Raw genomic sequence first — 12928 nt, 5'->3', positions numbered from 1 at the left:
TCTCCAAAGGTTTGTCCCATCCCATTTCCCAATACTGCCCTTGGCCTGCCTGCATCTAGAGCATAGGAACCCTGTGTCTGTAACTCTGGCCATGCAGACCACACCTTCTCTATGACCAGCGCCACCCAAGACTACTCATCATCCAGTGCTTATTTATTAAAATGTTTGCATGTGTGTGATGTGCTTGTGTGTATGCTTATTTATATGTGCATGGGTGTGCATGTGTGTGAACATGTATGAGTGTGTATGTGGAGGCCAGAGGTCAACACTGGATGTCTTCCTTAGTTGCTTTCCATCTAGTTTTAAAAAAATATTTATTTATTTTTATTTGAGACAGAGAGGGAGAGAGAGAGAGAAAGAGAGCAAGAATGGGCACACCAGGGCCTCCAGCCAATGCAAACGAATTCCAGATGTATGCACCACCTTGTGCATCTGGCTTGTGTGGGACCTGGAGAATCGAACCTGGGTCCTTAGGTTTCACAGGCAAGTGATTAACCACTAAATCATCTCTCCAGCCCTGTTGTTTTGTTTTTTGAGGTAGAGTCTTACTTTAGCTCAGGCTGGCCCGGAATTCACTATGTAGTCTCAGGGTGGCCTCCAACTCATAGCGACCCTCTTGCCTCTACTTCCCAAGTACTGGGATTAAAGGCATGTGCCATCATGCCTGGATTTTGTTTTGTTTTGTTTTTTCATCTAATTTTTAAAAATAATTCATTTATTTATTTGAGAGAGAGAGAAAAAAAAGATGAAGAAAGAGAGAGAGAGAGAGTGAGGGAAGGAAGGAGAGAAAGAGAGAGAAAGAGAGAATGGGTACACCAGGGCCTCCAGCCACTGCAAATGAACTCCAGATACAGGTGCCACCTTGTGCATCTGGCTTATATGGGTCCTGGGAAATCAAATCTGGGTCTGTAGGATTTTCAGACAACAGCCTTAACTGCTAAGCCATCTCTCCAGCCCTCCATCTAATTTTTAATTTTTTTTTTACCTATTTATGGGAGAGAGAGAAAAAAAATATGAATGAGCACCCCAGGGCCTCCTGCCACTGCAGATGAACTCCAGACATATGTGCCACCTCATGGATCTGATGAATCAAATCTGATTCATCAGGCTTTGCAAACAAGTGCCTTCAACTGCTGAGCCATTTCCCCAGCTCCCATCTTATTTTTAAAAAATAATTAATTTGGGTTGGGCATGATGGCATTTGGGAGGCAGAGGTAGAAGGATCTCCATGAGTTCAAGGCCACCCTGAGACTACATAGTGAATTCCAAGTCAGCCTGGGCTAGAGTGAGACCCTACCTCAAAAAAAAAAAGACAAATAAAATTAATTAATTTATTTATGAGAGAGAGACAGAATGGGTGCACCAGAGCCTTCAGCTGCTGCAAATGAACTCCAGAAGCATGTGCCACCTTGTGCTTAAGTGGGTCCTGGGGAATTGAACCTGTGTCCTGTGGATTTGCAAGCAAGCACCTTACCGGCTAAGCCATTCCATTTTGAGACAAGGTCTTTTGATGAGCTTACAGCTCACTCATTCAGTTAGAATAGTGTATCAGCAAGTCCTAGGAATCTTTCTGTTTTGGCTTCCCCAGTGCTGGGATGACAGCCTCCTTGCCCAGGTTTTTACATGTCTGTTGGGGATCCAAACTAAGGTCCTCATACCTGTAAGACAAGCATCCCTTGACCCATCTCCCCAGCTTCTGTTCTGGGGGGAAGAGGGAGGAGGACAGGATCCATTGTGTGCTTTTACTGTGCTTCTAAATTTCTAAATTCCACATGTCCTTGGAAACTCACTTCCCCTAGGAAATCTTCCTCTGATTATGGCTTCAGGAGTGCTCCTTCCTGTCTTCTCTCCTTTCTGTCCATTTTCTGACATCAGTGCTCATGTTCTTCCTTCCTATCCTTCCCCTCTCTCTCCCTCCTTCTCTCCTTTCCTTCCTTTGAAATAGAGTGTATTTCTTGCAACATTTTTCACCATCCTTTTTCTCTTGTATCCCCTTGGATCTGGAGGTGGCATCGGAGTTCTGTCTCTCTGCTTCATGCAGCAGTAGTAGGTGTCTGGCATCAATGCTCAACTGAGTTTGTACAGCACTGGGACAGGCCTGAGGCCGGGTGGGATTCTTAGTGCCGTTTGCACTGGAGAATACATAGTAGCACGTTTATGCTCCTATGGAATGGAATGTACACCATAAATCTGGAAAACCCTATTCTGGACAGTCCTGATCCTGTTACTGCGGCCCAGAAATAAATGCCAAAGGAAAACATAAACACATCTTGAAAGACTGTCTGAACTGAGCCCAACCGACAGAGGCTGGTGTCAGGAGGACCCACCCCTCCTCCAAGGCTGTCTATGTGAAGGTGTCATTCACCACCTGCCATATTTGGGGTAAGCCTACCTCTTTGGAATGTGAATCCTTCCTTACTTTATCGCTATTTTTAAATGGATTTAGGTAGAGGAAGAGAAAGAGATCTTTTCTTTATAGTGTCCACCTATTAACATCTTTCCTAATAAGGCTGTGTCTGTATACGTCTAAATTTGGTCAGGGATATAGCACAGTGGTAGAGCGCTTGCATAGCGTACCTCAAGCCCCCAAGTTCAACCCTTGCCTCCCCACAAGTCTAAATTTTATATTTCCTTAAAACAGAAAAAAATAGTGAGATGGTTATTTTGCCCTCATAAAATTCACTGACTTACTCGAACTGCTTAACTATGTCAGTCTGATTTGAGGTAGATACACTGATGGTGTGTCTAATTTCTAGCTGTTTTGTCTCCTGTCACGCATATAGTTTCTAAAGGTGCAAGTGAATGATGACGGCCATGTAGGACCCCTATTTTCAGCCAACTAGACCCCTCACCTACCATGTGGGGAAGACAGTTTCAGTTCAGTAGCTCTAGAGATGGTGGCATCTTCTCATGAACCTGACATTGATGTGATAGGAAATTTTTCACATTAAATGAATGCTTATCTTCATTATGATTAATGGACCCTTTTCTAAACTAGAATAAACATTCCTCTGTCTCCTGGAAGAGACTATATTGAACCTAAAGTAACATTTGCCACAATTTAAGTTCATCACAATAAGCTGTAGAAAGTTACAAACCGTACTGTTTCAACCAGACCCTGAGTTCTGAGTTTAATTTTTTTAATTTTTATTTTTTATTATTGAAATCCATAATAATAGACAATAAACCATGATAATTCCCTCCCCCCACTTTCTTCTTCACAGTTCCACTGTCCATCATATACCGCCCCCCTCTCATTCAGTCTCTCTTTTATTTTAATATGTCATCATCTTTTCCTCCTCTTATGATGGTCTTGTGTAGGTAGTGTCAGGCACTGTGAGGTCATGGATATCCAGGCCACTTTGTGTCTGGAAGAGCACATTGTAACTTGTCCTACCCTTCCTTTGGCTCTTACATTCTTTCTGCCACCTCTTCTGCAATGGACCCTGAGCCTTGGAAGGTGTGAAGGAGATGTTTCAGTGAGCACTCCTCTGTCACTTCTTCTCAGCACTATGGTGCTTTTTGAGTCATCCCAAGGTCACTGCCGTCTGAAAAGAGAAGCTTCTCTGACCAAAAGTGAGAGTAGTATTTATATAAGGGTATGAACCTTAAGAAAAGTGCCTTCTGGGCAGTTTGGTAAGCATAATATATGCATTTAGCCAGACACCAGCAGATGTTATACCCCTAGGGCTCATGACTTCCTCCATCATAGGTTTTCAGTATCAGGCATGTTTACCCTGTTGTGGAGCGGGCCTCCAGTCCAATTAGAGAGCAGCTGGTTTCCCCCATGACTGACATGCCACTAGTGCACCCCCTGGCTCATTTGGCCTGGCTGGCCCAATTTAGGCCTTGCAATGTCTACTGTTGTTTATCTCCACTGGTGACTTCTGATGGAGCTGCATGCAGCATGGCTTTTTCCAGCTTTCTGTCAGCTGGTCTACAGGGAGGAGGTTTTCAGCTCAATTCCAGCAGGATTTCTCAGTGACCTTGCAGCCCAAGCATGTGGAGTCTTCAGCAATATGGTTTTAGCACGTATTCCTGGTGGGAAACCAAGACTCTTCACAATGACCTGTAATATTTTGGGGGCATCAGGGACCTCCCTGGCCAACAACTCACTGGAAGGTACACCATTTCTGGCACTGAAAATGTTCTAGTAACAGTCTATGGCTTCTGGATGCCCATTGTCCAAAACAGTAGGTTTTCCATATGACTTATTCATGTCGTCTTAGATTTTGATTATCCCCCCTTCCTTTACTCAATCTCTTCCCCTGATCTCACTTAGGCCATTCCATCCCCCAGTTTCTGCTCTTCTACTTACATATACAATACGAGAGAGCCCTTAAGTCCTCTCTCCTCCCTGGCTTATGGCTCCTTTCTCGCTTACTAGCCTCTGCTACCCAGTTTTATTCCAACTTCTGCATTTAATTTTGTGTAAAGGTCTCTAGAGGATCATCTCACTCTTGGGGGCAAAGAGCTATTTGGGGACTTTTATCAGAGGACTTTTACCAGGGGCCAGGAAGAGCTAGGCTAACTCTGGGAAGAAGACAGCTTGGGCTAAGGCAGGAGGGTGTTCATTAGGGAAGGTGATGTGAGGCAGGAAGCCCGGGACCAGGGGACCAACTAGGAAACTCTGGCACTTCTCCCCAAGGCTCACAGAACCAGGTCCAGCTGGAGCGGCCTCTTGGCTTCCTGGCCAGAGCCACAGAGTGACCAACTGTCCCTGGCCAGAGCTGCTGTATCCCGGATAGCAGCGCTCACTCCCCTGGGGACCCAGGACCTCCGCCAGCAAGAGACTGAAACTAGACAGTGTCTCCCCCCTCAACACCCACCCGGGTAGCATGTGCGGTCTCAGCTCCCTCAGGTCTCTGCATCCCTTCCCAGGCCTGCCCTGCTCAACCCCCAACACCTTCACACAGGTCTCCCTCTGTGCTGGAACACTCCAGCCCCTTTCCTGGCTTAGGCCAATGTCTGCCTAGTCTGCAGAGGAGGCCCTTTCATCCCATAGTTGGATGGGGCTTGGAGAAGGGGGCTGTCAGCTCTGAACCTCCAGGTGGGAGTCCAGGGGCAGGTCCTCCCTGTAAGGGGCTACAAGGCAAGTCGGGGCAATCCCCTCGCCCCCACCCCCCCAGACCTGACTCAGCTAGCCTGCCTCCAAGATTTAGGACTCTGGATTTCACTGGATTCTTCCCCCGGCCCCTTCTGCCGCCTACCCCCTGGCTGCTGCTTGGTATAGCTTCCCTCGTCCCCTCCTAGTCTTTTCCGTCCTGGGTCTAGGGCTCCAGGCCTGCGCCTCTGCAAACATCCCCCTCCCCTCTAAACTCCGCAGAGCTCCGAGGGGAGGGGCGGGGGCTCCCCTTCCCGCCTGTGGCTGGAGGGGGCAGTGCCGCAGCCCCAGGTGTGGGGGGGACCGGGGCAGTCTGGGTGCCCCGCCCGATCAGGCCACTGGGCACACTAGGGGAGGGGGGCGGGAAGCCGGGCTGGCGAGGTGGGAGTGGGGGTGGTCTGGCTCTGGCAGGTGCGGGCTCCGGCCGGGTCTGGGCGGGCTCCGGGGGCGGGGTCTCAGGTTTCAGCCCGGCGGGGGGCTGGGGGCGGCCCGCGGTTTGGGCCCGTTCGCCAGCCCGGAGAGGGCCGGGAGCATATAACGGGCGCTGCGGCGGGCTGAAGTCGCAGAGCGCCGCTGGGCTGCCGGGTTTCCCGCCTCCTCCTCCCGCTCCCCCGGTCTCCTGCATGAGGGCGCGGTAGAAGAAGCCCGGACCCGCGCCGTGCTCCTGCCGCCTCGCCTCGCTTCGCCCCGGGCCAGGCTCCGCCAGGCCCCGCGGTGAGACATGATCCGCCTCGGGGCTCCCCGGTCGCTGGTGCTGCTGACGCTGCTGGTCGCCGCGGTCCTGCGGTGTCAGGGCCTGGATGCCCGTAAGTCGCCCCCCGGCTCCTTCCCCGCCGCCGTGCGTCCCTCGCGCTCTTCCTCCCAGCCTGCAGGGCTCGCGGGGCCCCCGGCAGTCGGGCGGAGAGGCTCTCGCCGTCGTCCCGCGCGGAGACTGGGGCGCACGGTGTTCGCGGAGCCCGCTTCTGGAGAGAAGGGGTGCTCTGTCCCAGCGGGAGCCCCAGACCTTTGCAGGTCCCTACGTTAAAGCCAGAACGTGGACTTGCAAAGTGTCGGATCCTCGGGGTTTGAACACAGATACGAACGCTCTCTTCCATCGGTTTTGCTAAGGAGGCGCACAACCCGCCTGGCCGCAGCACTAAGTCACGGTCCACTGAGCCTAGAAGTTGGAGAGCTAGCGAGCAAGCGAAAAAAAATATAGATAGATAGATAGACTTTCTCAGCCTGGTCCTGGAGGTTGGAGGGGTCGAAGGAGGCTTTAGACAAAGGACCAACTCGGACACTGATGGGTTGAAATCTGAGGCCACAAAGCGACCTTAGCGCCTCTCTGGAATTCCCTCCCCCTCTGGGCTAGCCCCGTCTCGTCTGCTGGAGGATGCAGAAACTTGACTTCTGAAAGACAACATTCCCTTAAAACCGGCTTTCCAAATGACCCCGGGAAGTGACCCCCTCCCTCAGGACGTTCTACAATGGGTTCCTTTTTAAAGTTTCTGCACCGGCCATGGGCTCCGCATGGGGTGCCTGCGTGTGCGTGAGTGTGTGTGTGTGTGTGTGTGTGTGTGTGTGTGTGTGTTGCAGGGGAGAGGGGCACGGCTATAACTATTTCAACCAATTATAGTTAGAGATAACTGTAGCCAGATCCAAAGGCTGTTCGGACCGCACCTTTCCACCATCTCCCTGGGAAAGGTCCACTCACTGTCTGGGATTATATTCAGGACAAACGAAGCCTGGAAAGTGTATTAGGTAGACAGACATTTTTTTCCACGTGTTTGGGCACGTTTCCGAAGGCTGGGATTCCATCTCCGTCTTTGTATGTTCAGATTGTAAATCAGTCGCAGGTGAAACTTTTTTTTGGGGGGGGCGGGGTGGGGTGGGATCAGACGAATTCTGCCTTCCACAGCATCGCGCCTCTTGTCCGCCACTGGGCTGTCTCCAGGGACGCTGTGGAAGGCGGCGGGCCCGGGCTAACTGTGGCGGGGCAGAGCTGGAGCCTGCAGAGCAGCTCAGCACGGGAGACCCTCGGCGCCGGGCCCTCGAGTTTTGGGGAATACAACGAGTTTGTGCGTGGTCTGAACTAGCACCTGACTATATTCCTGTCCTAAATCTGCAAGCACATACCCACTGTCTTCTTGACTGTGGTCGTCCTTAGCCAGCAATGGAATTAGTTGGGTGACTACAATAATCTCCCAGTTCTGCATCTGATATTAGAGGCTCTCGCTTAAGTGGCAGAGAGCGCTTAGCGACATCCTTCTTGGCAGGGAGTCAATTCCACAGCTTTTTTTTGGGGGGGGGCGTCCAAACTTTCAGTCGCTCCTCCTCCTCCCAGAAGTGTGACTCTACATGTCTCTGGCTCTGCCCATCTAGTTAAACCCCTACACCCCAGGCTCGGGTCTGTGGACCCCTAAGATGTGCGGTGAGGGACAGGCGAAGTCAATGTGGCCGTCGAAATGTAAGAAACCTAGAGTTCGCCATGCACCCCCTTCCCCCCCCCCCCCCGCATCTTTTCACGAGTTTGGGAAAGTTCTTGGCTGCGGCATGATTGACCCACATCTGCATTACTCAGCCCTGACTCTGAAGTGCTCCCGCTTGGGGGAGAGACCTCAGTCCCCTCTCTGAGAGGCTTGTTTGCGTTGGGGGGTTGGCAGCGATGGCTTCCAGATGGGCTGAAACCCTGCCCATATTTATTTAAGCTGGTTCCTCGCGGAGACCCGTGAATCGCGCTCTGTGTGCGCTCGAGAAAAGCCCCATTCATGGCAGGCGAGGCCCAGTGGGTCCCCCGACTCCCCGACCTCCTCTCCACAGTGCCCCCCCGCGTGCCCGCCCGCCGCCACCGCCCAGGCTCCAGCCCTGCGCGGAGCGGCGACGAAGCAAAACAGTTCCCCGAAAGAGGTAGCTTTTAATTGGCCTGCCACAAAGAATCGCTTATGCGGCGCTGCGGTAATGAGGGAACCGGATCGGGCGCGCCAGGATGCTATCTGCAGCCCTTTTCGTGCCACAATTAGGGTGGTGCTGGCCTCCTCCATCCTCACCTAGGGGATTCGGTTACCAGGCTGGCTCGTTTCTGGGGCAGTTATTTAATCCTCACTTTGCCGTCTCTCGGTGACGGTCGGCGAGCCGCGTCCAGAGCCGCGGACACGACGAGTCCACCTGCCCGCAGCAGCTCTCACCCGGCCTGGCCGCGCCGCCCGGGGCCGCCCTGCCCTGCCCTGCCCAGCCCAGGGGACCGGATCCGCCTCCGCGGTGCGCCCTCCTCCCCGCAGCTCTGCCCGGTGCCTCCTAGGCCCTCTGGGGTGAGGGTGGGCTGTTCCCTTGGTCAGGACTGGGCACCGACGCCCGGTTCTTCTCCTGGGCCCCCAGGGTGTTTGGCGGTGGGCGTGTCCCAGGAGCTTCTGGTCGCCCCTCCCTGGGATCCCCTCGCCTTCTCCGTGACTACTTTGTCTGAGGGCTCGATGGATTTCTTCTAGTGGAAAAGAAAAAGAGGTTTATCTTTGGGTTTTCACTCCCTTGAAAGAGGAGTGGGCAGGCCCGTTTCCCTCCACGCCCACCGGGCTGGTGGCGCTCTGCTATTCTTCGTCCTCACTTGTTGCCACCGCTTTGGGGACGGTGATGAGAAAAACAGCGCTGGGCGCTCCCTAGCACGTGGTGCGGGCTCCTCGGCCCCTGGCGCTGGCTGGAGAGGCTCTCTTGTCAGCACAGGTTTCATTTGCAGCACGAATTCCAGACGGCAGGGAGCTGGTGGAGAAGGTCCAGTCCGAGCTATTCTTTGCCTGCGTTCTTTGACTTTGCCAGGTCTGAACTGGCTAGTCTTAGCCAAGGCCAGGCACTCAAATCTTTCTCCCACCCAAAATAAGGGTGCTGCCTTCAGATGAGGGCCAGGGCCTCTGGCAGGAGCGTCCTACAGCTGGAGGTCAGCACTGGAGTCGTTTTCCAAGCTGGCTTTTCCAAGTCACAGATGTTGTTTGAAGGGACCCTCCCCTCCCCAGTAAATGCTAAACCCTAATACCTAAGCCTCTTTTCATTACCTCTTCCCCTTATACATCTACTGTCTGAAGCCTAGTTTGTTGATATATTCTAATCATCTTGGGTAGAGTTCCTCTGAATTTTAGCTGTCAATTGTATTTAGCAAGTCTCATAATTCTTACAGGAAGACCAAAATAAATAATAAATAAGTAAATAAATAAGACTTCTTTGCTCTCAGGGCAGGAAATCTCACTATTTTCCTTCATCATTAAATTCCCTGGGTTCCTGTTGGGAGTGTCATCGTCTCTTCTCACTCATATTTCAGCTTGCCTTTCTTCATCCCAAGGCCTCCTCCATGCTGGATGAATAAAGACTGCAGTCACATTCACCCCTTCATTGTACCCCACCCCCATCTTTTACAGTGCAGGACACATAATAGATATTGTGAAATACCTAGAAGGCTGAATGATGTTTTAAAAAAACTGATTGGTAAATACTGTCTGTCCTGTGTGGCTTAAGCTCCCATCTCTCAGCGTTTTGAATTACATCAAGTTGATTGCAACCTCTTTCTCTTTCTCTTTCTGGCTCTACCCCTTCCTGCCATCTCTGCTCTTTGCCACCCCCACCCCACTTGGTGCAGAGGAGGCTGGCAGCTGTTTGCAGGATGGGCAGAGGTATAAAGACAAGGATGTATGGAAGCCCGAGCCCTGCAAGATCTGTGTCTGTGACACTGGGACTGTCCTCTGCGACGACATAATCTGTGAAGATGCGAAAGACTGCCTCAGCCCTGAGATTCCCTTCGGAGAGTGCTGCCCCATCTGTCCCGCTGACCTCGCCACTGCCAGTGGTCGTAATTTATTTATTTCTTGTTCAACATAAATAAATTACTTGCAGACGCAGCAAATACCCTCCCATGGATGCTGGTCACCTCTGCAAAGTGGAGGGGCTGGCTATCCATGTGATCACAGCAGTGGGAGCACAAAGGAAAGGCCACTTCTTGATTGCAAGTTGAAATCCAGTGAGCCTTAGGATGGTAGAGGGGTTCCTCCTCACCCAATACCTCAGAAAAGTGTGCAAATCCAGGAAAGTAATCCCCTCTAGAGTTATCTCTACAAATCACTAGAGCCATAATAGAGATCAATGCTGTTTGGCCACAGCACAATTCCTCCCGTGTCGCCCACTCCTGGTCTTCTTACAAGACTGTCAAGCACATAGGCTTCAGTGTGGTGAACCCTCTGCCGCTCAAGGGGAGGAGGGGCAGGCTCCTTCTTTGAGGAGTAGAACAGTGTGGTATTTCCTCTTCGTATTTGCCTCACTTGGAGCTGACCACCATTAAAGGGGCAGGTGAACTCAAAGAGGATCTGGGCTCTGGGAATTTAAATGGTGAAGGTGGGATGGGGCTGGAACACAGCCTCATTTCCTGGACTCTGGTAGCAGTTAATTCCCAGCTGAATGATCAGTGTGCAGGTGACCCCTTCCCAGCACTCAACCAGATGTCCTGTCTCCTTGCAGAGTGAGTGGGGGACACATGCCTAGATTTCTTGGGTGGCCTCACTGTCCCCTTCCTATTCAGGTAGAGAGAACAGTTAAAATGGAAGCAAGAAGTTGCCTTTCCTGAACACTTCCCCAGCGCTGACTCCTTGTATGGTGCAGATTCTCAGATCATGTCTGAGGGGCCCATGCCAGTGATGGCCTGTAGGATTTTGCTGCTGTGGTGGGGGAGGGGCTTATCAATTCAGGATGGCCCTGGATGCAAAGCTCTTCTTAACTCCTGTGTCCTGCTGTATTTTGTGCTTGCTTCAAGGAGATGCAGCTCTAATGTAAGACTTCCTAAACCCCTAACTCTTCTTCTGGGAGGGCTTTGGGTGGGGAAGGGCTGCCTGCCTTCTGGATCTCCTGTGCTTTCCTTGAGGGGTCGGGTGGGTGGGGTGATGTCATCATGAGCTATTCCTTTTCTCTTTGTCCTGATTTGAACCCATTCTTGTGCACTGTGCATGCTTTTTTGACTTATAGGGCAGGGGCACCTCCACTCCTCATGGGTCCTCACCCATTCCAGGGTTCCATGACCGTAACATCCCAGCAGAGGGTTCAGTCAAGTAACAGGAAGCTGCCTCCTTCGTTGGTTGTGTCTCCCTTTATTCTCTAAAGAGGGCTTAAGTGACAAGAAATGGTACTCATCCTTCTTCTATCTCACCTTCTCTTCTGTTTTCCCTTGCAGGGCAACCAGGGCCAAAGGTAAGAATGCCTCCTTTTTCTTTCTTGGATTTTGTATCACCTTTAGAAGCAATGCCAATGTTGATTTGGCCTATGCCTTTCTTTAGACATCAACAGATGTCTGAGAGGGTACCTGAAAGCTGGGGCTGCTCGATGGGGTTTTGTATTGGGCTTAGTGGGCTTAATCAGCTCATTTCTCTCATGTTTCAGGGTCAGAAAGGAGAGCCAGGAGACATCAAGGATGTAAGTACAAAATATACTCACCTCATATGCACCTGCTGCCCTAAATGGTCACTTCTTCCATATCCCTTTTAATGAACCATCCTGTGGGTCTCTCTCACACACAGATTGTAGGACCCAAAGGACCTCCTGGACCTCAGGTAAGAAAGGGGAGTATCCCTTCTTTTCTTTTCCACATTGGAGTCACTGATCTGAAGGTCCCTGGACTTGCTGCCTCTCACCATAATTTTCACCTTCAGGGACCTGCAGGAGAACAAGGACCCAGAGGTGATCGTGGAGACAAAGGAGAAAAAGTAAGTAGACTGCTGTGATGCCTGACCTCAGATTCCCTGGGTCCTCCTGGCTGCCTCTGAGAGCTCCCTGGGAAAAAATGGTCTTGAGGAAACACAGCTTCACACTGATGCCTTTTCCTCCTTCTGCCCAGGGTGCACCTGGACCTCGTGGTAGAGATGGAGAGCCTGGCACCCCTGGAAATCCTGGTCCCCCTGGTCCTCCAGGGCCCCCTGGTCCTCCTGGCCTTGGTGGAGTGAGTGTCCTTATTTTCCCTTTGTACAGGATGTCCCTCCAGAATGGTGGCTTCTAAATTGCTACTCACACTTACCTGGCTAGCTCCCAGGGTTGCCAGAAGTGTGTACATAGGCTGTTCATGGGCTCTACCCCAGGCCTATAATTGGGTGGAATCACATATGAGGCATGAGGCTGTGGTGCTAAGGGTTGACTTTTTTTCTTCCATGGGTTTCTGTAAAGAAAGCCTTCAACGACCTGGCTCCCTGGCATCCACAGCATGTGGCTGATTCTTGGGGGTGGGTGTAGGTGTGCGGGGAGAGGATAACTGGGGACTTGTATTTCTCTGGAAGAGGAGTGACCACTGTCCTTGGAAGACATTTTTTCTTGGTCCTTGCCAAGTACATTCCAAGCAACTATTCATTCTTATGAAAGAGCTCCACTGAGTGAAGCTGTATGACTACCTTCGTGTTTGGAATCAAACCAATCAACAAATTGTATGGCTGCCCAGCTTTTGTAGGTTTGCCATTTTGATGTTTGCTATGTTTAAAAATTCTAAACTTAAACGGTCTCGTAGATGCCTTCTTGATCCCTTATGCAATATTTCAAGGCTGTAGTTTTTAGTTCTTTGTCTGACTTTAAAGCCTTAGAGAACAAAGAACACCTTTAAAAGCAATGTCTATGTTTAATATATGTTAAAGTATAACATTTTAGAATATAAGGTAATCTTATGAAATGCAGTATGAGGAACTGATAACTCTCTAAATATCTCCCAGGGAAAGTGATTTTTGCCACTGTTGCTTAAGAGCACATTCCCAAAATGTTCTCAGACATTATTGGCTAATTCTGCTCAATGCACAGCTTAGTCTAATAGCTAGAGACAAAGTAGAGTTCTTTCTCTCCGCCAGT

General features: G+C 51.0%; 1 protein-coding gene across 2 annotated transcripts in view; it reads left to right on the top strand.

Annotated features, from left to right (window-relative positions):
* Positions 1–5699: 5699 nt before the first annotated feature.
* Col2a1 (collagen type II alpha 1 chain) overlaps positions 5700–12928 on the top strand; it is a 29383-nt gene continuing 22154 nt past the window's right edge. The window contains exons 1-7 of one of the 2 annotated variants that reach the window (XM_004668544.2): positions 5700–5910; positions 9702–9908; positions 11280–11296; positions 11486–11518; positions 11623–11655; positions 11755–11808; positions 11940–12041. In XM_004668544.2, the coding sequence (XP_004668601.2) occupies positions 5826–5910; positions 9702–9908; positions 11280–11296; positions 11486–11518; positions 11623–11655; positions 11755–11808; positions 11940–12041 (531 nt within the window). In that variant the 5' untranslated portion in view covers positions 5700–5825. The remainder of the gene's footprint in view (positions 5911–9701; positions 9909–11279; positions 11297–11485; positions 11519–11622; positions 11656–11754; positions 11809–11939; positions 12042–12928) is intronic. The other variant, XM_004668545.2, reaches the window with a different exon arrangement.

Source organism: Jaculus jaculus, chromosome 6 (genome assembly GCF_020740685.1).
Source record: "Jaculus jaculus isolate mJacJac1 chromosome 6, mJacJac1.mat.Y.cur, whole genome shotgun sequence".
In the NCBI taxonomy this organism is placed as follows: domain Eukaryota; kingdom Metazoa; phylum Chordata; class Mammalia; order Rodentia; family Dipodidae; genus Jaculus; species Jaculus jaculus.
This window is presented reverse-complemented; position numbering and strand designations above follow the sequence as displayed.